At 46.9% G+C, this 20,839-nt stretch overlaps 1 protein-coding gene across 1 annotated transcript; it reads right to left on the bottom strand.

The window, feature by feature from the left end:
* Window positions 1-18,898: 18,898 nt before the first annotated feature.
* On the bottom strand, window positions 18,899-20,413 carry LOC109785581 (exocyst complex component EXO70A3-like). The gene has a single exon (XM_020344174.2). It carries the CDS (start codon window positions 20,411-20,413, stop codon window positions 18,899-18,901), a length of 1,515 nt encoding a protein of 504 aa, XP_020199763.1.
* Window positions 20,414-20,839: the final 426 nt, after the last annotated feature.

Genomic DNA, 20,839 nt, shown 5'->3' with positions numbered 1-20,839 from the left:
TGCTTTTGGTGATGAGCATGATTCAAGATCAGAGACGTTGACCTTTGAGGTCGTGAAAATCAAGAGCCCATATCATGCCCTGTTTGGACGGCCGGCTTATGCTAAGTTTATGGGAAGGCCCTGTTATGTCTATCTGCAGCTCAGGATGTCGGGTCATAAGGGGACTATCAGAGTGCACGGGAGCCGCAAGATCGCTTTGGAATGTGAAGAAGGCGATGCGGCATACGCTGAGTCGGTTTGTGCAACTGAGGAATTGAAGTTCTATAAGGACAATGTTGATCCGGCGGATATGACTTCTTTGAAAAAGCCAACTACAGAGCATGAACCGGTCTTGAAGTTTAAAACGGCTGATGAGACTAAGCTTGTTGATTTCGTTCCTGGCGATTCATCCAAGCAGTTTAGCATCAGCGCTAACTTGGATCCGAAATAGGAAAGCGCGCTCATCGAGTTCATCCGTGAGAACCGGGACATCTTCGCATGGAAGCCTTCTGACATGCCAGGTGTACCGAGGGAACTCGCTGAGCACACACTTAATGTTGATCCCAAGTTTAAACCGCTCAAGCAGTTTCTTCGCCGGTTCAATGAAGAAAGACGCAAGGCTATTGGTGAGGAAGTAGCCAGGCTCTTGGCGGCTGGATTTATCCTCGAAGTATTTCATCCTGAGTGGTTGGCTAATCCGGTGTTGGTACTTAAAAAGAATGGCACTTGGCGTATGTGTGTGGACTACACAGATCTCAACAAGACTTGTCTAGCAGATCCTTTTGCCCTCCCTCGTATTGATCAAATCATTGATGCTACGGCGGGTTGCGAGTGTTTGAGCTTTCTGGATGCTTATTCCGGTTATCATCAGATCAAAATGGCAGTTAAGGACCAGGAGAAGACAGCCTTCGTAACTCCTTTTGGAGCCTTCTGTTGTGTGTCTATGCCCTTTGGGCTCAAGAGTGCCCTGGCGACTTATCAGCGGTGTGTGCAGAATTTTCTTCATAATCAGATCGGCCGCAATGTTCATGCTTATGTGGATGATATTGTGGTAAAATCCAGAAAGGAGGAGACATCGATTGATGACTTGAAGGAGACCTTTGATAACCTCCGGGTTTATAAAATGATTCTTAATCCGGCCAAGTGCGTCTTTGTTGTACCGGCAGGCAAGCTCTTGGGCTTTCTGGTATCTAACAGAGGCATTGAAGCTAATCCGGAGAAAATCAAGGCCATAACTTCTTTGGCTAAACCGAAGTGTATCAATGATGTTCAACGCCTGGCAGGCCGGATTGCCGCGTTGAGCCGGTTTATCAGTCGCCTTGGTGAGAAGGCCATCCCTTTATATCAGATGTTGAAGAAAACGGATAAATTCATCTGGAGTGACACCACCAATGAAGCATTTGAGGACTTAAAGCGGTAGCTTGCTAATCCGCCGGTTCTTGCGGCTCCTGTCGATAAAGAGCAATTGTTGCTATATGTGGCAGCTAATGCCTGGGCTGTTAGCGTGGCTATTGTGGTGGAGCGCAAGGAGGCTGGAAAGGAGTATCCAGTTCAACGGCCGGTTTATTATATCAGTGAGGTACTTATTGAGTCCAAGCAAAGGTAACCGCATTGGCAGAAGCTGGTGTATGGAGTTTTCATGGCAAGCCGGAAACTTAAGCAATATTTCCAAGGTCATCCCATCACGGTGGTCAACTTTGCTCCTTTGGGGGATATAATCCAGAACAGGGAGGCAACTGGCCGGATTGCTAAGTGGGCTATTGAGCTTGGGCCTCACGGGTTGAAGTATATGCCTCGGACGGCGCTCCAGTCTCAGGCACTGGTGGACTTCATCAATGACTGGACAGAGTTACAGGCACCAGAAGAGAAGCCTGATCATACTTAATGGACTATTCATTTTGATGGGTCCAGGCAATTGGAGGGCTCGGGGCTGGAGTCGTGTTAACTTCCCCACGAGGTGATAAGTTTTGTCATGTTCTTTGTTTAATGTTCCCTTGCACTAACAATGCAGCTGAATATGAGGCTTTACTCCATGGTCTTCGGATGGCTAAGGAGATGAATCTAAGCTGAGTTAAGTGCTTTGGTGATTCGGACCTGGTGGCTCAACAAGTGTCCGGTACTTGGGATTCCAAGGACCCACTCATGGCGGCGTATCGTCGCGAGGTGGATATTGTGGCAGGTCACTTTAAAGGTTATCAAGTCGATCATGTGGACCGGCGGAAGAATGAAGCGGCGGACGCTTTAAGCCGTTTGGATTCCCAACATAAACCGGTTCCACCTAATGTCTTCCTGGATGTGCTGCATAATCCGTCCGTCAAGCTCCCTGGTAAAGAGGATTTGGCTGTTCCTGATCCGGAGGCTCAGTTGGTGGCGGCTATTCATGTTATTCTGGAAATGGACAGTTCCATATTTGGCGTATATGAACCGGGGCGAGTTACCAGAAGACAAAACTTTGGCCAAGCAGATAATCAGGCGGTCCAAATCCATGACTATTATCAACGGAGAGTTACATCATTGCAGTGTGACAGGGGCGTTTCAACGCTGTGTATCTCCTGACGAAGGCCGTGAAATTTTGCGTGAGATCCACGAAGGAGATTGTGGTCACGACGCCGGTTCAAAGTCTCTGGTAGCCAAGGCGTTTCGTCACAGCTTCTATTGGTTGACAGCCCATGCTGATGTCGAGGACTTGGTCAAAAGATGTGATGGCTGTCAAAAATTCTCAAGGCGCGCTCATGTACCGGCTGAAGAATTGAGGATGATTCCAATCACCTGGCCGTTTGCGACTTGGGGGCTCGATATGGTTGGACCCTTCAAGAGATCCAAGGATAAGAAGACCCACCTTTTGGTGGTGGTGGATAAATTCACCAAGTGGGTGGAGGCAGAGCGAGTCAGTAAGTGTGATGCAGCTATGGCGGTTCAATTCATCAAAAAGGTGATTTTCCGGTTTGGCTTTCCACACAACATTATAACAGATAATGGTACCAATCTATCAAAGGGTGCCATGAAGGAGTTCTGTCAACGTGAGCACATCCGGCTTGATGTGTCATCAGTGGCTCACCCCCAGTCTAATGGTCAAGCGGAGAGAGCTAATCAAGAGATCTTGAAAGGCATCAAGCCCCGGCTTATGGTTCCTTTGAAACGGACGCCAGGTTGTTGGGTGGAGGAGTTACCTTCTGTGTTGTGGAGCATCAATACCACACCCAATCGGTCTACGGGTTACACACCGTTCTTCATGGTCTATGGAGCGGAGGCGGTTCTCCCATGTGACATCCGTCATGACTCGCCTCGTGTGGCGGCTTATGTTGAAGCTGACAATGAGAAGGCGCTGCAGGAAGCACTTGACCTGTTAGATGAAGAGCGTGACATTGCAGCAGCCCGTTCGGCGATTTATCAGCAAGATATGCGTCGTTATCACAGCCGACGGGTTAGAACCAGAACTTTTCAAGAAGGAGATCTGGTGCTCCGACTCATCCAGGATCAGACTGATATGCACAAGTTATCCCCACCTTGGGAAGGACCCTTTGTGGTCAGCAAGAATCTGCACAACGGGTCATGCTACCTAATCGATGTTCGAGAGCACAAAGACTCACGTAAGTCGGAGGAGGAGACCCACCGGCCGTGGAATATCGCTCATCTTCGGCCCTACTACACTTGAGCCATAGGCTCTGCTTATGTACATATTTATGACAATGTATATATTATGATCAATATAATAAACCGGAGCCTCAGCTAAAGCGGGGTATCTGTTGTTTTTCTTATATCATGTGTGGTGACATGGGGGCTTCTGTTCATAAAGCGGCGTCCGGTTTACCCCTTGATTCAGCTTATTAAAGCTTTATACAAAATCACTTGGGGGCTTGGTCGTATTCGAACCATAGTCACGCCTCTTGATCGGCTAAAACGCCAAATTACTTCGGGGCCAAAGAGAGTGTTGCAAAAGAACTACTCAAACATAGGCACCCACTGAGCACAGCTCAAAATGTTACTTGGGGATTCTTTGCTATCGCAATGAACAAAGAATCTACACTTGTAATAGGCTATCAAGCCATGGCTTGGAAGCCTGGTGTATACACCTAAAACCCCGGGTTAGCCTGCCTATTTAAGTAAGTCACTCCGCCCAGGTAAACCTGGTATGACCCTTTGAACTTTGACAAGTTACTCTAATAAGACCCTGAACTTGTCAAGTTAAAACGATGATTGGTTAAGGATTGAGGACCATCTTAAAAGGCTTTGTGAAATGGTTTAACTCAGTGGCCTGGCAGCCCATGAAAAGCCTCGAATTTGGGGCCTGGCAGCCCATGAAAAGCCTCGACTACAAGTTTTCATTTGCTTTTTGCCAAGTTTTTCTCTCTTTTGACAAAACTTATGATGTTTTCTGATAACCGGTATTCATTAACCCGGCTAGGCTGTCAACTGCAAGTTGTCAGTACGTACTCAATTATAACCCGGAGTTTCTTAACCCGGTCTAGTTTAGACTCAAAGTCGCCAGTATTGAATAAACCGGTGTTTATCGCAACCCGGAATGGTTTTATCATAAACTAGCAAAATATGAGAAGAGCTATTATACTCAACATTAGGGTTATCACCCTTACTACAACGTTGGTCAGCCAACATTATGACTCAAGGTCAGAGGTATCAATTATTTTCATATTTGATCATCTTTTTACAGCCTCGGTTATAAACCCTGGCTATGTATCTCGGCATCATGACCCGTCCGGCGGTAAACCGCCAGGACACTATCTACTTCTTGTGTGCAGGAATAGCTTGAGTAAATCGCTACGGATTATGCGCATCATCTATCTTAAGCATGGTGGATTAACAAATGTCAGGCACACGTAAATATGCACGATGGCATAGCAGACCAAGTGTTTTAACTAGCCTATTACAAGGCGTTTCAGTACCCAAAAGGATAATTGTTTCTCAATAAGCATTGCAGCACGTGGAAGACTAAACCGGCCTCCGGATCAGGGCTGGTCACCGGCTTGACCTGACGGCTGCGGATCATCTTGCACCGGTTCATCCTCTTCGTTTCTACCCAGCGGCTGGAAGTCAATAGTTGTCCAGTCGATCCCAGTTAAAGCTTGGAATACAGATTCATCGCTTATAAGGTTGGACGGTTCAATGTCAGGAGCATAAGTTTGCTTACGGATTGGTGGGATCAGATTTTGAGCTTCAGGAGTCGGTGCAGCAACCCGCTTGTTATTGGTGTCATAACTCGCCTGGTAAAATGTAAGATCAGCTTCTTCAGCAAGTTGACAAGCCAGTGGACATATTTCCCGGTTTATGGCGCGGAGATCCTCATTGCCAAATTCTGATCCGTCTTCTTTTAAGCTCGGATAACCTTTGCTGACATCCTCCGGATCAAGATCAGGCACCCATGCCTTTGCCCGGGTTAGTGCGGTCAGAGCACCAGTCCTTGCAGCTGATTTCTTTAATTCTTCAACCCGGGCAGGCAGCATGGATAGTCTTTCTAAGGTATCCTTGATTAATGTTGGAGGAGGTCTATTGTGTGAAGCGGCGCAGATGATCCGTTGCGCGCCGGTATACAACTGCTCTTTCAGCGTATAGGCAGCCTTCAGTTTCTTCTGTACGTCAGAGCCCAGATGGCTAATGCGAGTTCCTGCATCATTCTAAAGATCAGTAAACCGGCAAAACATGGGAAGATATGTTGAAAGGATAAGAAAAAGATGTTTACCAAACACAGCAGCAGTCATGGCATGTATCTGCCTCTTTACGCCAGTCAGCTCATCTACCACTAGTTTAAGAGCTGCTTCGACGTCTTCGGCTCTTTTTCGTAAAGCGGATTTTTCTGTCTCCCAATCCGCCCGCCCCTTATTGAAGCTCTCTTTCAGTTTCTCCATAGCATCTAAAGCGCTGGTCAACTCTTCCTTGGCCTTGGAGGCTTCGGCTTGCTGGGATTTGATGTTCTCTTGCAGATTAGCAGTTTGAGTTTCCTTTTTGCTCAGCTCAGCCTAAAAAGAGACATACGTATAATGAGTTACATATTTGAAGTACAAAGCACATAACAAGTTATGCCCTTGATACTTGGGGGCTAATGCATGTTTGCTCTTTATCAGAAATTTCTATGAAGTCCCAAGCACAATACAAGTATTATTCTTGGCACTTGGGGGCTAATGTATGTTTGCTCAAAGTACAGATCTGAGGAGTCTTTTAAAAAGTCCCGGTTCATCTTTACAAAGTTAAACCGGCCCCTTGGGGGCTACATCAGTGAAAAGATACAGTATTGCAAATATAAAGCTATTATTAAGTCCTGGTTTGGATTGATGTCATAAACCGTCACTTGAGGGCTAAGGGAGTTGATATTTGGAATCTAAAGAGGAGCAGTTATGCAGAGTTGAGTATTAATTACCTCGTATTGCTCCTTCATCAGATTTACTAAACCGGCTTCATAATCACGGCTGGTGTACAGACGGTTCAAGAAGCCAGAGTGAATATCTTGGGCGTTGAGATCGGCGTAGCTGGACAAATCGGTGCTCCATTTGCCTTTACCAATAGCAGAAAGCTCGTCCTTGGCAGTATGCTTTGATAAAGCGACAGGATTGCAAGGAGTGGTGTGGCCAACACCAGTAACCATGACTTCATCCTCTTTATCATCAGCGGCCTTCGCTGGAGTTGACGGTTTGTCAGTCTCCTTAGCTGGGCTGACCGGTTTGTCGTCAGGTCGGGCCGGGCTGGACGGATTTTTAGCATGGCTTGTAGTGTCAATTTGTACTTGTTCAGTAAACAAGTCATGGTCTTGAGGCGGCGGATCATTGAGCATTGCATCAGCATCGGTTTCTTCCGGATCTGGAGTTTTTTCCGGTTCAACAACTGTATTATCGTCAGCCGGTTTATTCAACCAAGCTTTCTTGCTGGGTCTGGGTTTGGCACTGTGGAGAAGTAAACATGAAGATCAGTACAGTATGCAAAAATAATATCAAGGATAAACGCAAGTACACAACTTACCCAGGAACTGTCTTGAGGGGCGGAAGCTTTGTGGCCGATGACTCGCCAGAAGATGAATGGGAAGTGCCCTGATAATTCGAATCAGACGGATTAAGAGGCTGGCGGAAACAACCCGCTTTGGGGCAAGAAGTGTCAAGAGTATAAGAGACCTCTGATCGGCGTTTCCGAACCGGAGTGTTCGGTAAACCGGCGGAGGTAACTACGTGGCCGCTGTGCCGGGTCGTGCGGCGAGCTTTGTGTTGCTGCGTCTTCAAAAGAAAGTTTGGGTCCAAGTAAGCAAGGGGGTGAGAAAATTTTACTTTCCGGTTTGCTCGACGGATTTTCGATGTTGGCAGAGGATCTAAATCGGAGGAAAGAATGATTACCTCGACGTCATCAGCTTGACTGCCTTCAGCATCATCCTGATAATAGTCATTGTCAATGAGGTGTACGATAAATGAACCAAGAGAGTCAAGTTCTACCTCTGATTCCGGGTTACCCACATCGTCATCAGCGTTTGGCTTGGAGGATGCAGTGGTCCTTTTCTTGGCAGGTTTCTTAACAACCTTGGTCTTCGGGCGAAGCGGCTTGGCCGGTTTGTCCTGTGGTTTTGCCGGTTTATCCTGTGACGGTTTCTTCTTCCAGAACGGATCATCACCCTGGCAAAGATGAACAAAATTTTGAGGGAATGTTTTAAAAGGATTAAGCTGAAAACAAAGAAGTCATATGGTTCTTACAGCTGGCGGTTTGTTGGAGATGCAGAAAGGACCTAGTCCGGTCTGGCCGCAGACGGCCTCCGGTTCATTCAACATTTTCTTGACAGCCTCTGTAACTTCAGCCTCTGTTAGCTGAATGTTAATATGCCGTTGAGGGTTGGTCAAACTCCCTGTATATTCACACATCAAACCAGGGCGCCGACTTAAGGGCAGAATGCTCCAGCTTATCCAACAGCGGGCAAAATCAACACCTGTTAAACCGTTTGCCATAAAGGCTCTAAGCTTTGACGGTTGTGGAGCATAGGTGGACCTTTCCTTTGCAGTGAACCTCTGAGGAAAAGGATGTGTATTGCTTAGGCGGTGAGGCCGGTAACCCGGCAAGGGGTTTTCATCAGTCGGAGATGTATCTTTGCAATAAAACCAAGTGTGGTTCCACTCCTTGGGGTGGCTGTGAAGCTAGGCGTGAGGGAAGCTGACTTCCTTCCTTTTTTGAACCGCCATTCCGCCAAGTTTAGTATTGGGTCCATCTGTGAATTCTGTGCGACGGTTTAAGTGGAAAAAATCTCTAAACAATTCAACTGTGGGCTCCTCTTGAAGATAAGCCTCACAAAAGACTTGAAAATGGCAGATGTTGGACACAGAGTTTGGACCGATGTCTTGAGGGTGAAGCTGGAAACTGGCAAGCACGTCTCGGAGGAATTTTGAACCGGGGGTGCTAAAGCCTCGGTCCAGGTGGTCAACAAAGACGACTACTTCTCCGTCTTTGGGCTCAGGAGGATTTTCTAGACCGGGGGCCCTCCAGTGGATGACCTCTTTCTTGGCTAAAGCGCCAGTCAACACACATCTGTCCAATTGCTCTTCGGTAACCCGGGAAGGAGCCCAGTTGCACTCATAGACTTGTTTGGCCATTTCAATGACAAGCTGAAACATAATTATTACCGGTTTAAGATTCACAATGGACAGCTATAAAGCGGTGCAAGGATGTATGCATAATGTTAAACCGGAGTTTGTTATTGGTAAACCGGAGTCTGGCAATGGAGAAGGTGCAAGGAAAAATGCATTGGCGGTTCAATAGGGGACTAATGGTATCTACCGGATCATCATTTTTCTATGAGATTAAACCGCCTAGTCTGGTATTGAAGATACAAGTTTAAAGATGCGTCAGTAAAGGAAAAACAACTTTCACAGCTGGGCATGGTAATTTCAGATCTGCCGTGCGTTGGAAAATCAAAATATATTCTGACCTAATTTCAAGTGCTCAAAGAGTTCAGTAAGATCAGATGAGTTTGATATAAAGCAGATCCCTTAACAAGGAAAAAGGAGTTTAAACTACAAGGGCACTGGAAAAAATCAGATCTAGCTAGCCATTGGTATTACTAAAGAGGAACAAGGAAGAATAGCTTCAAGAACTTCGAAGAACTATGAAGAACACTGAACCCTAATGGTGGATCTGGAGTAAGGAGAAGATGAACTTACTGGTGCTGAGGAAGCAGCGGAGGATCGCCGCGTTTCTCTGGTACGGTCAGGTTGATGCAGCGGCCGTTGTTGAGGCAGAGGCGAAGGGCGAGGGCGGCAGCAGAGCTCGAAGGTCGGTCGGCAAAGTGAAAGGGACCCCTCGGCCTTATTTATAAGGGGAATGGATAAAAAGCAGGCGCGAGAATCGAGGAGCCCGAAAAATGGGATATGTGACAGCTCTGTTGCCTCGATTGTCGGAGGCCCATTAATGAAGGTGGGTTATGCGTAGTTTTTTAAATAACAGATGACGTCATGGCGATTTATCATGGTCCTGGAAGGTGATGTCACGGCGGTTTACAAGATTATGTGAAGGAGTTGAAGAAGAAATTTTCTTAAGTATTTAGGATTGACATGAACCAGTTCAAATCAATCTGGGGCCTAATGTTGGGGATATTACTACTGGGCGTAAACTGGCCAGGAGAGGCCGGGTTAACCCCATAGTGGTTCATTATATCTGAAGCCCATGAAGACAAAGACGGTGACGCTTTACGAAGGCCCAGGGCCCGAAGCCGGTTTAAGGCCTGTAGACATAAACCGGCATTGATATGTAAACTTGTGTTGTAAGATAGAAAGAGCAGAGACCGAGTCGGACACGTTTATGAGCCGGCCTCGGGATTCTTAAACCGACGGGCGTCAACCCATGTATATAAGGGGACGACCCGGCGGCGGTTTGAGGACAACAGACAACAACTCGAGACTCAGCAAAGCGTATTTGCTCCCTGGTCATCGAAACCCAAGCAATCCCACAACAACTGGATCGTAGGCTTTTACCTTCACTGCAAGGGGCCGAACCAGTATAAACTCTCTGCGTCCCTTGTCCGCTTTAACCCCTTTAAGCTAACCCGTTGCGATGGCTCCACGACTAAGTCCTTTACCTAGAACATCTGCCGTGACAAAACCACGACACTTTCTGATCGATCTATTCAAGAGTCCGTAGTAAAATAACATGAAGCTATTCTTTCCGTTCGATCTATCATAGAGTTCGTACTAGAATAACACCTTAAGACACAAATCAACCAAAACCCTAATGTCACCTAGATATTCCAATGTCACCTCAAGTATCCGTGGGTATGATTGTACGATATGCATCACACAATCTCAGATTCATCTATTCAACCAACACAAAGAACTTCAAAGAGTGCCCCAAAGTTTCTACCGGAGAGTCAAGACGAAAACGTGTGCCAACCCCTATGCATAAGTTCACGAGGTCACGGAACCCGCAAGTTGATCACTAAAACATACATCAAGTGAATCACGTGATATCCCATTGTCACCACAGATAAGCACATGCAATACATACATCAAGTGTTCTCAAATCCTTAAAGACTCAATCAGATAAGATAACTTCAAAGGGAAAACTCAATCCATTACAAGAGAGTAGAGGGGGAGAAACATCATAAGATCCAACTATAATAGCAAAGCTCACGATACATCAAGATCGTGCCAAATCAAGAACACGAGAGAGAGAGATCAAACACATAGATACTGGTACATACCCTCAGCCCCGAGGGTAAACTACTCCATCCTCGTCATGGAGAGCGCCGGGATGATGAAGATGGCCACCGGTGAGGGTCCCCCCCTCCGACAGGGTGCCGGAACGGGTCTAGATTGGTTTTCGGTGGCTACAGAGGCTTGCGGCGGCGGAACTCCCGATCTATTGTGTTCCCCGATGTTTTTAGGGTATATGGATATATATAGGCGAAAGAAGTCGGTCAGGGGAGCCATGAGGGGCCCACGAGGGTGGGGGGCGCGCCCAGGGGGGTAGGGCGCGCCTCCCTGCCTCGTGGATTCCTTGAACCTTCCCTGACGTCTACTCCAAGTCTCCTGGATTGCTTTCGTTCGAAAAATAACTCTCCCGAAGGTTTCATTCCGTTTGGACTCCATTTGATATTCCTTTTCTTCGAAACACTGAAATAGGCAAGAAAACAGCATTTTGGGCTGGGCCTCCGGTTAATAGGTTAGTCCCAAAAATAATATAAAACTGTATAATAAAGCCCATTAAACATCCAAAAGAGATAATATAATAGCATGGAACAATCAAAAATTATAGATACGTTGGAGACGTATCAACCTCCCATGCCATCTGGTCCGCCCTCGCCAACATGTTCTCTGCCCAATCCCGCTCTCGCTGCAATCACATCCGCATCGCCCTCACCACTGCCCAGAAGGGAACCCAGTCTGCTGTTGCATACTTCGGCTATATGCCGGGTCTTGCCGATGAAATCGCAGCGGCTGGAAAGCCCATAGATGAGGAAGAGCTTCTTTCCCACATCATATCCGGGCTCGACATGGAATACCAGCCCATCATCAGCGCCTTGGACGTGCGTCCTAAGCCAACCACCGTCGACGAACTCTTTGGCATGGTATCCACCTTCGACCAAAGACTCGAGATGTTCCAGGGCACAGGCGGCCAAGCCTTCAAATCTTCGACCAACGCCGCTTCCCGCGGGCGGGGTGGCCCTTCCAAAGGCTACCGTGGCGGTGGCGGCGGCTCTCGTGGTGGAGGACATGATGTGAGCAGTGGTGGTGGCCACTACGGCGGCGGTGGCAGCGGCCACTACCCAACTCTCAAGATGGTGGTAGCGGCGGCCACTACGGTGATGGTGGTGGTGCCTATGGCGGCCACTACTCCAACTCCGGAGGCAGCGGAGGACACAACTACACCAACAACGGCGGTCGCCCCTTCTACAACAACAATAGGGGATGCCATAACAACTACAACAACAATTTTAGAGGGTATGATGAGTACGAAGGAAAATGTCAGATTTGCAAGAAAACTAATCATATTGCAAAAGAATGCAAGTGGCACTATGCAGATGATAACTCACAGAAGAAGAAAGTTGCCGCAGCAACCAACAAGTCATATGGTGTAGATACCAACTGGTATGTGGATTCTGGTGCAACCGACCACATCACTCATGAGTTGGAAAAGGTCACCATGCACGAAAGATATCACAGACATGATCAAGTCCACAATGCGGATGGTACAGGTATGGAGATATGCAACATTGGCCATTCAATTATTCATTCCCCACATAGAGATATTCATCTAAACAATATTGATCACTGCCCTAGTTCATCCAAACATCTCCTATCTATTCATCGCATTGCTCTTGAGAATCATGTTTTTCTAGAATTTCACCCATTCTTCTTTTTGATCAAGGATTAGGTCACGAGGCAAGTTCTCTACCGAGGTAGATGTGTGGATGGACTTTACCCGTTGATTCCCCAAGTCAGCAGATTCAATAAACAAGTGTGTAGTGCTATTAGGCTCTCACTTGAGCGGTGGCATGCTCGTTTAGGCCATCCTTCCTTTTCTATTGTTAAGCAAGTACTTAGCAAAAATAAACTCTCATTTGTTGGAGAGCATAATCCTGAAACAGTGTGTGATTCTTGTCAAAGAGCAAAAAGTCATCAGTTGCCATACCCTATATCAACTAGTGTTTCTACCAAACCACTACAACTTATATTTTCTGATGTTTGGGGTCCTGCCCCTCTTTCTGTTGGTAGACATGCTTATTATGTTAGCTTCATTGATGACTTTAGCAAATACACATGGATATATCTTCTTAACAAACGGTCTGATGTCTTTCAAGTCTTCCTTAATTTTCAAGCTCTTATTGAAAGACAGTTTGATAGTAAAATCCTTGCCGTTCAATCCGACGGGGGGTCGGGGGTGAATACAAAAAACTCAATTCTTTTTTTCAGAAAGTGGGAATATCTCATCATTTCTCTTGCCCACACGCACACCAGCAGAACGGTTCTGCCGAGCGTAAACATAGACACATAGTTGAGGTAGGCCTTGCTCTGCTTGCTGCTGCATCTATCACTACTAGGAAAAGGGCTATAGATAATATTAACATTAATGGCGCACCACACATGTGGTGCGCCACTACTATATACTAATGGCGCACCATGTGTTGGTGCGCCATTAGTGTCCAAATACTAATGGCGCACCACATCCACGGTGCGCCACTAGTAACATTTTTTTTTATTTTTTAAAACTAGTAATGGCGCGCCAGGGGATAGTGCGCCATTACTAGTTAAACTAGTAATGGCGCACCACATCCACGGTGCGCCACTAGTAAATTTTTTTCAATTTTTTTTTAATTTTTTTTCAAAACTAGTAATGGCGCACCGTGTGTGTGGTGCGCCATTACTAGTTGTTGAACTAGTAATGGCGCACCACTCCCACGATGCGCCATTACTAACTTGGCCCAAAAAATCCACCGAATGCATCCTTTTTTTTCAAAACTAGTAATGGCGCACCGTGTGTGTGGTGCGCCATTACTAGTTCTAGTAATGGCGCAGCACTCCCACGGTGCGCCATTATTAACTTCGCCCAAAAAATCCACCGAATGCACCCCCCGACCGCCTTTTCAGTTTAAAAAAAATAAAAGAAAATGATGGAAATGTCAACAAAATAAAAGAAAATAAGTTTCCCATGTGATATGTGGTCTACTTGTTGGGAAAATTTACAAATATGAATTTCGACTTTATTAGCAAAATCTCTCTGGAATTTGTAAAATGGGCATAACTTTTGCATACGAACTCGGATTAAAAAGTTTTTTATATGAAAAATCATCTACTCGAAAAGTTACATCCAAATTTAACTGGGGGAACCCCGTTAAACATTTTCAAAATCCTCAAAAACCTAACAGAAAAAAGTTACGGGGCTTTTAAGATCTAGAGGGGAAAAAATGAAAAAATTTCAAACTTACTAGTGGCGCACCATTTGCTAGGTGCGCCACTAGTAACAGAAAAAAATTGGTTTCAAACTTTTTTTTAGAATTTTTTTTCAAAAAATGATACGTAATATGACCGGGAAGTTTGAAATATTTTTCAAAATTTCATCATACTCATGAACATGAATAAAGTCCTAGACATCAAGAAGGTTTAATAGGATTGATATGATAGATATATCAACAAGTGCCTGTTAAGTGAGGTGGTGCTGGGGTTGGATAGAACTGCGAAGTTAAGCATGCTCGGGCTGGAGTAGTGTGAGGATGGGTGACCTTCCGGGAAGTTTGACCACTTAGTGCAATTTGACTTGAGATTAAGCATATTGACTCGAGATTAAGAAAAAAATGAAAAAAAAATTGAAAAAAAAATTCTGAAAAAAATGTTAGTAATGGCGCATTTCTATGTGGTGCGCCATTACTAAGTCATATAGTAATGGCGCACCATGGGATATACTAATGGGGTGCGCCATTAGTATTAAATTCTAATGGCGTGATGCTAGTGGCGCACCTGTAGTGCGCCATTAGTAGCCAAAACAGGTGCGCCACTAGCAGGCCTTTTCCTAGTAGTGTATGCCATTAAAATTCTGGGACGGAGCATTCCTTACTGTTGTGCATCTTATAACACATCTTGCCAAGTCGTGTCATCAAACATGACACTCCCACTGAACGGCTCCTGCATACTAAACCGAACTATGCTCCACTTCGCGTGTTTGGGTGTGCATGCTGGCCCAACCTTCGTCCCTACAACAATCGAAAACTTATGTTTCGTTCCAAGCAATGTGTATTTCTTGGCTATAGTGCGCAACACAAAGGAGTTAAGTGTCTAGATATTCCCACTGGACGCGTCTACGTCTCTCGTGAAGTTGTCTTTGATGAAACACAATTTCCGTTTGCTAAACTCACCCCAACACTGGTGTACTCCTCCGAAAAGAAATCCTTCTTTTGCCTCCACATCTTTCTGGTATTGATAGTGGGGAAGAAAATAATTGTTTTGGTCCATTATTGCCTAACTCTCCTAATGCTTTGCCTAAGTGTACTATTTCAGAAATACCAGCTGCAGAAATTGGTGCCAACACTGCTGAAAACAGATTGGAAAATAATGCTATAGTACAAGATTTCATGTGCACGGGGTTCCCAGGCGCATCCTCCTCGGAATCAACCCCGCCCGACACTCTAGGGGCCTCGGGATCCACCCAGATTCGCTCGTCAGGTGTGCCTGCGACTGCAGCGCGATCCACTGCGGGATCTGTGCCTGTCCCTGGCCCCTCCTCGCATGCGGCGCCCCTCGACGAGTCGGGTCGGTCCGCGTGCCCCTCACCGAATCCCGCGCCCTCCACTCGCGCGGTGGCCACCAATCATCGCCTCGCCTCGGCCGACCGTGCGGCCCCTCGCGACCATGCTGCTTCCCCGGCTCCATCTGATGCAACGGGTGCCGCACCCTCGGGCTCCGCGCCTGTGGCGGCTGCTGATTCGCCGGCCCCATCTGACGCGACAGATGACGCTTCCTCGGGCTCTGGATCCGCGGCGGCTGCAGATCCTTCTTCCGCATCTGGTGGGGCGCTCAGATCTTCTGCGGCTGCGCCTTCACCTCCACGTACACGGCTACAAATGGGAGTCACAAATCGCATAAACTATAAAAATATTTCCAAGTATGGCCTCACTTGTTTGACAGGAGAAGCTAGTGAACCTAAGATCCTGGCTGATGCACTTGGGGATGCACACTGGAAACAAGCCGTGGGAGAAGAAGTCGTTGCGTTACACCATAACAAAACATGGCACCTTGTCCCTCGTCGTGAAGGTACAAATTTAATTGACTGCAAATGGGTTTATAGGGTCAAAAGAAAATTAGATGGTACTATTGAGCGTTACAAAGCATGTTTGGTTGCCAAAGGTTTTAAACAACGCTATGGTATTGACTATGAGGATACTTTTAGTCCTGTTGTCAAGGACGCAACCATTCGTCTTGTGTTATCCATTCCTGTTTCCAGGGGATGGAGTCTTCGACACCTAGACGTACAGAACACGTTTTTTCATGGTGTTCTGGAAGAGAAGGTGTACATGAAACAACCTCCTGGGTTTGAGGATAAACACCCTTTCATGTTTGCAAGCTTGACAAGGCACTGTATGGGCTGAAACAAGCTCCCAGAGCATGGTACTCTCGGTTAAATCTGAAATTGCAAGCGCTTGGCTTTATTCCATCAAAGTCTGACACCTCTTTATTCATTTTCAACAAGTTTCGCACCACTATCTTTGTTCGCATATATGTTCATGATATCATCGTAACCAGTTCAGCAGTCACATCATTGTTAAAAGATCTTAGGTCAGATTTTGCTCTCAAAGATTTGGGTGATTTGCACTATTTCTTAGTTGAAGTAATGAAAACTGACTATGGCATTCACTTATCACAAGGCAAGTATGTGACTTACCTGTTGCGCAGAATTGGTATGCAAGACTGCAAACCTTGTCCAACTCCTCTGTCCAGTTCAGAACCACTTTCTTTGACAGAAGGAGAACCCCTGCATCAGGAGGATAGTACCAATTACAGGAGCATTGTTGGCACACTTCAGTACTTAACTTTGACCAGACCTGACATTTCCTTTGCAGTTAACAAAGTATGTCAGTTTTTGCATGCACCCACCACGGCTCACTGGACTGCAGCAAAACGTATTTTGAGGTATGTCCAAAATACAATGGGTTCTGGTCTAGCAATCAACAAATCATCTTCTACTCGTGTCAGTGCTTTTTCTGATGCGGACTGGGCCGGTTGCTTGGAGGACAGAAGGTCCACGGGGGGATTTGCCATTTTTCATGGTCCTAATATGATTTCATGGTGTGCAAAGAAGCAACCTACTGTATCCAGGTCCAGCACTGAAGCAGAATATAAGGCCTTGGCCAATGCCACAGCTGAAGTTATTTGGGTTCAGGCTATATTAAAAGAACTTGGAGTGGTGCACACTCAAACTCCTCTTCTTTGGTGTGATAATCTTGGTGCAACTTATTTGTCTACTAACCCAATCTTTCATGCTAGAACCAAACACATTGAAATAGACTTTCATTTTATTAGAGAAAGAGTTGCAAATAAAGAACTGGAAATCAGGTGTATTCCTTCTAAAGATCAGCTTGCAGATGGGTTTACTAAGGCACTACCTACTAGAAGCTTTGAAGTGTTTCGACGTAATCTCAACTTAATCCAGCTGTGATTATGGGGGCGTGTTAAACACTGTCACATTACAAGTCTATCACGGCCAGCCTTGGACCTCAAGTCATCGGAGTAGTTAGGAAGATCTCCTTATCTTTCGCCTGTTGTAATCTTTTCTTATCTCTCCGTGTATCTCTCAACCACATATGTATGCCTCTGCAAGACCAGGCCTCGCTAATATCAATATATACATCGCGGGCTCCTGTGTATAGGAGTTGAGACGCTTCGATACATCTTCTCACAGCCTGGCCCGTAAATTCTCCAGCCTGTGAAACTGGACGATGGCATCGACAAAGACGAGCATTGCTGAGACGCTCGCTGTGGCAAACCGTGCGGCCGCCGCGGGTGGTGATCAACTCTTGGTCGATACTGGAGACAATTATGGTGAGAACTCGGATCCACCTCTCGACCATTTCTTGGAGCCAATACCCAGATTCATGTTGGAGCTGGAACTGCAGCGGTTGGAGAACCCAGTCGACGCCAAGCTCGATGAACTAATTCTTCAGTGCACGGTCCAGGCCAATTGTTCCCATGAGAGAGACACTGTGGAACGCTTGTACCATGCGCTGGGTGTAACCGTCTCTGACCATTCTGTGAGCAATCTTCGTGAGCTCGCTAGTACCCAAGCCCGCTGAGCCGACGGATGCCGAGTTGGAGGAGTACCCGGAGTTGTTGGACCTTGAGGCACCGGAGCTGCTAGAGTCGTAGTTGGAATTGGATCCACTCTGACCGGACTGGGAGGAGAGGGTCGATCTGATGCTCCACTCGGGGCAGACGATGCGGACGCTCCGGATTGAGTCGCGGTAGGCCGTAGGAGTTGGGCGGCGACAAGGCATCCGTGAAGCCGGTGGTGCTCTCCTTCGGAACTGAAGCAATCTGCCCCGACGTGCTCTCCTCCAGCACGGAAGCGAGCTGCCCCGGCGTGCTGCTACCCTGAAATAGCTCTCTGAGACCGCTGAACGCGCTTGACAGGTGCACCGCCACCATGCGCATTCTCTGCAGAGGTGGAAAAGATTGCTAAGGGAGAAAACTATGAGAAGTGCCGGCCCGGATTCGACAGTAGTTGCCAATGATACAACGATAGTTTCAATGAGAGTTTCCATTATAATTTACGTAGAATAAAAACACTGATTGCCAGAAGCGCGTGACAGCGACAGATGACCGCACTAGCGCTCTAGCAGAGCTACTGATTGTTAGCCGAGAGCTACTGATTCCGGCCCCTACAGTTGGGATTGGTGACATTAGCCAGACTTTCGTACTGGTGGATCTTGCGGAGTAAAAATAGTTGTATAACTAAATGCATCATAGCTTCAGAATGCAGGTCATGAGCGCGTTGTAATTCAGCTGTATTGTGGGTTGTGTAACATGAAGGGGTTTGATGTTTGTTGAAGGAAAAGTCTTGGTGCTTCGCAGGTTCTGTTTTTGTTACGAAATTACCCCATCCCTTCCGTTTCAGTGCTCTTGGCATCTGCAAGCTGAAGTTTTACTGAACCAGACAAAAAATAAGTGCACACAGAATGCCGTTTAATCAATACTAGCACATGGCACTTATCTATGTACCAAATTGACAAAGAAGTACCATTTGGGAGTATTTTAAATGGAAACACGAAATCAAATAAAAATTACACCCGCAACTGGTGCCCAGGTTACAGTATCTGGCGCTTATTAAGCTACCAACGAAATTCAGAATACAACATAGCTTCACTTCAAAAGGAAGGGAATTTTTCTTAAAAATACAGCGCTGAAACATTACTCTGGCCTCTTATTTTTCGGGGGACCCTGTTCCATACCTGGAGCAGTTTTCATCCTTCATATAGCTCTCCCAACATCTCCTCCAAAACTTGAGGACTGCTGCTTTGGCGGCCAACATGTTTCTCTAGCTCCGGATGCTCCTCCAGGTAGTTACGGTAACCTGTAATGACTCTCTCAATGATAGCTCTCCGCAGCGCTTCTCTGAGCCGAGGGTCTGGAACCTTCCAGAACTTCTGAGCCTGATACGTTTCGTGAAATGCTGACTGGAATTTGGCCAGTGAAGGGGTATTGACCAAACGATGGATCAATCCAAGAGATCTCGATTTTGGTATGCAGGAGAGCACATGTCCCCAAGAAAAATCGAGATAACTATCCATGTACTTCTTACATTCAGGCGTAAGTTTAGGTGTGAGGTCCCACGGATCATCAGGAATGAACGATCCTGATGACTCAGAGACTACATGAGCTACGAAATAGGAATTATTGAGCAGGAACAAGTACCTGAGGCTTGGATCTAAGAGCAACCATGATTTTCTCAGAAGCAGATACTCGATATCGATCAGGCCATCAAGGTTTTCACTGTTGTTGCTCGGTGCAGAGTTGTGCATTGATGTTCGTGCAATCGTCATGGATACTATGCAATCCATGATGAACCGAGTGTTCTTGTGAACCTCTCCTCTTCCTCGCAGGATCTCGATAGCCCATGAATCATCTTCCTCCACGAGTGTCCTCACCTCCTTGGTGCTGTTTGATATGATCTCGCTTAGCCTGATTCCTTCTCTCTCTAACGAGTTGCCTATCTCTTTGAAAATGCTTTGGGCTTCTCGAGAGATCATGACCGGCCTAATCATGTGCGACGTACCACATACGCAGGCAAACATGTCAAGCACGGCCTGCAGCTTCTTGGCTTCGAGAGCAGGGACGATGACATCGACGACATTGAGCATCTCGGTGATGCTCGCTTTGCCAAACAGTGCGACTGCCGGCGTCCTGTGGAAGGCGAATTCGTACTCTGTCTCAGTGATACTGGCAACAATCACGGTAAGAGCCCGGACCCACTTGTCGACCAATTCTTGCGTCGTGACCGGCTTGTCTCGGAGCAGCCGTTGTAAGCCATGCTCGTCATCGATTTGGAGAACCCAGTCGATGTCGAGCTCCAAGAACCAATTCTCCAGGGCATGGCCCCGGACACCACCACCATGTTTGAATGCCGCCGGTGCAGATGAGGCGTCGTCGAATGCTTGGACCATGTGCCAGATGTATCCGTCGTTGACCATTTGGTGAGCGATCCGCGTGAGCTCACCATTGTCGACAATGGCGGCGGACACCGAAATGGTTCCGCTGGAATTGCCGGAGTTGTTGGACGGACAAGAATTCGAGGCACCTGAGCTTGAGTAGCTGGATAATCCGTTACGGCCGGACTGAGAGTTGGGGAGACTCCATCTTATCGGCGATCCGGAGACGGGGACTGCCTGGATCAACTCGTGGTAGGAAGTGCGCGGCCGGCAGGGAGCTGTGAAGCCGGTGGTGCTCTCCTCCGGCATGGAAGCAAGCTGCTCCGTCATGCTGGCTGCTACTTCGTGGAGCGACGCCCTTGGTGGGGGTGGAGCTCGGTGAGATTGGCAGGGGAGTGAACTATGGGAAGTGCAGGGCGTGGGCACAAGAATCCTTCTCCGTTGCTGGTATGGCTGCCCGGTGCTCAAAAGAAAAGGGGCTCATTCGCTTCTTCTGCTTCCCTCAGGAAATTTGGCGTGAAAGAAACAGAGGTGCCTCCTGTGCATAGGTTCGTTAGTTTGGCGCACGATGCGATTAATTTGTGGAACATGGCAGAGGCAAAAAACCCTTTCCGTTTGTGGAACATGGTTGAAGGTGCCGCCGGTGGCACGTATCTTTCCGTTTCTATTATCTGGTTCTGGCTTTTAGCATTCGCTGATTGTCTCTTTTTCTTTCTCCGTGTAACTCTTTTCTACTAATCAATGGAATTTGGCAGT

This window comes from Aegilops tauschii, chromosome 2 (assembly GCF_002575655.3).
Source record: "Aegilops tauschii subsp. strangulata cultivar AL8/78 chromosome 2, Aet v6.0, whole genome shotgun sequence".
NCBI lineage: Eukaryota > Viridiplantae > Streptophyta > Magnoliopsida > Poales > Poaceae > Aegilops > Aegilops tauschii.
The sequence above is the reverse complement of the archived record's forward strand: the minus strand, read 5'-3'. Positions and strand labels throughout refer to the sequence as shown.

Bases quoted from the DNA above. Each gene is read 5' to 3' on its own strand.
- LOC109785581 (XM_020344174.2), bottom strand. From the start codon at position 20,413: ATGACGGAGCAGCTTGCTTCCATGCCGGAGGAGAGCACCACCGGCTTC.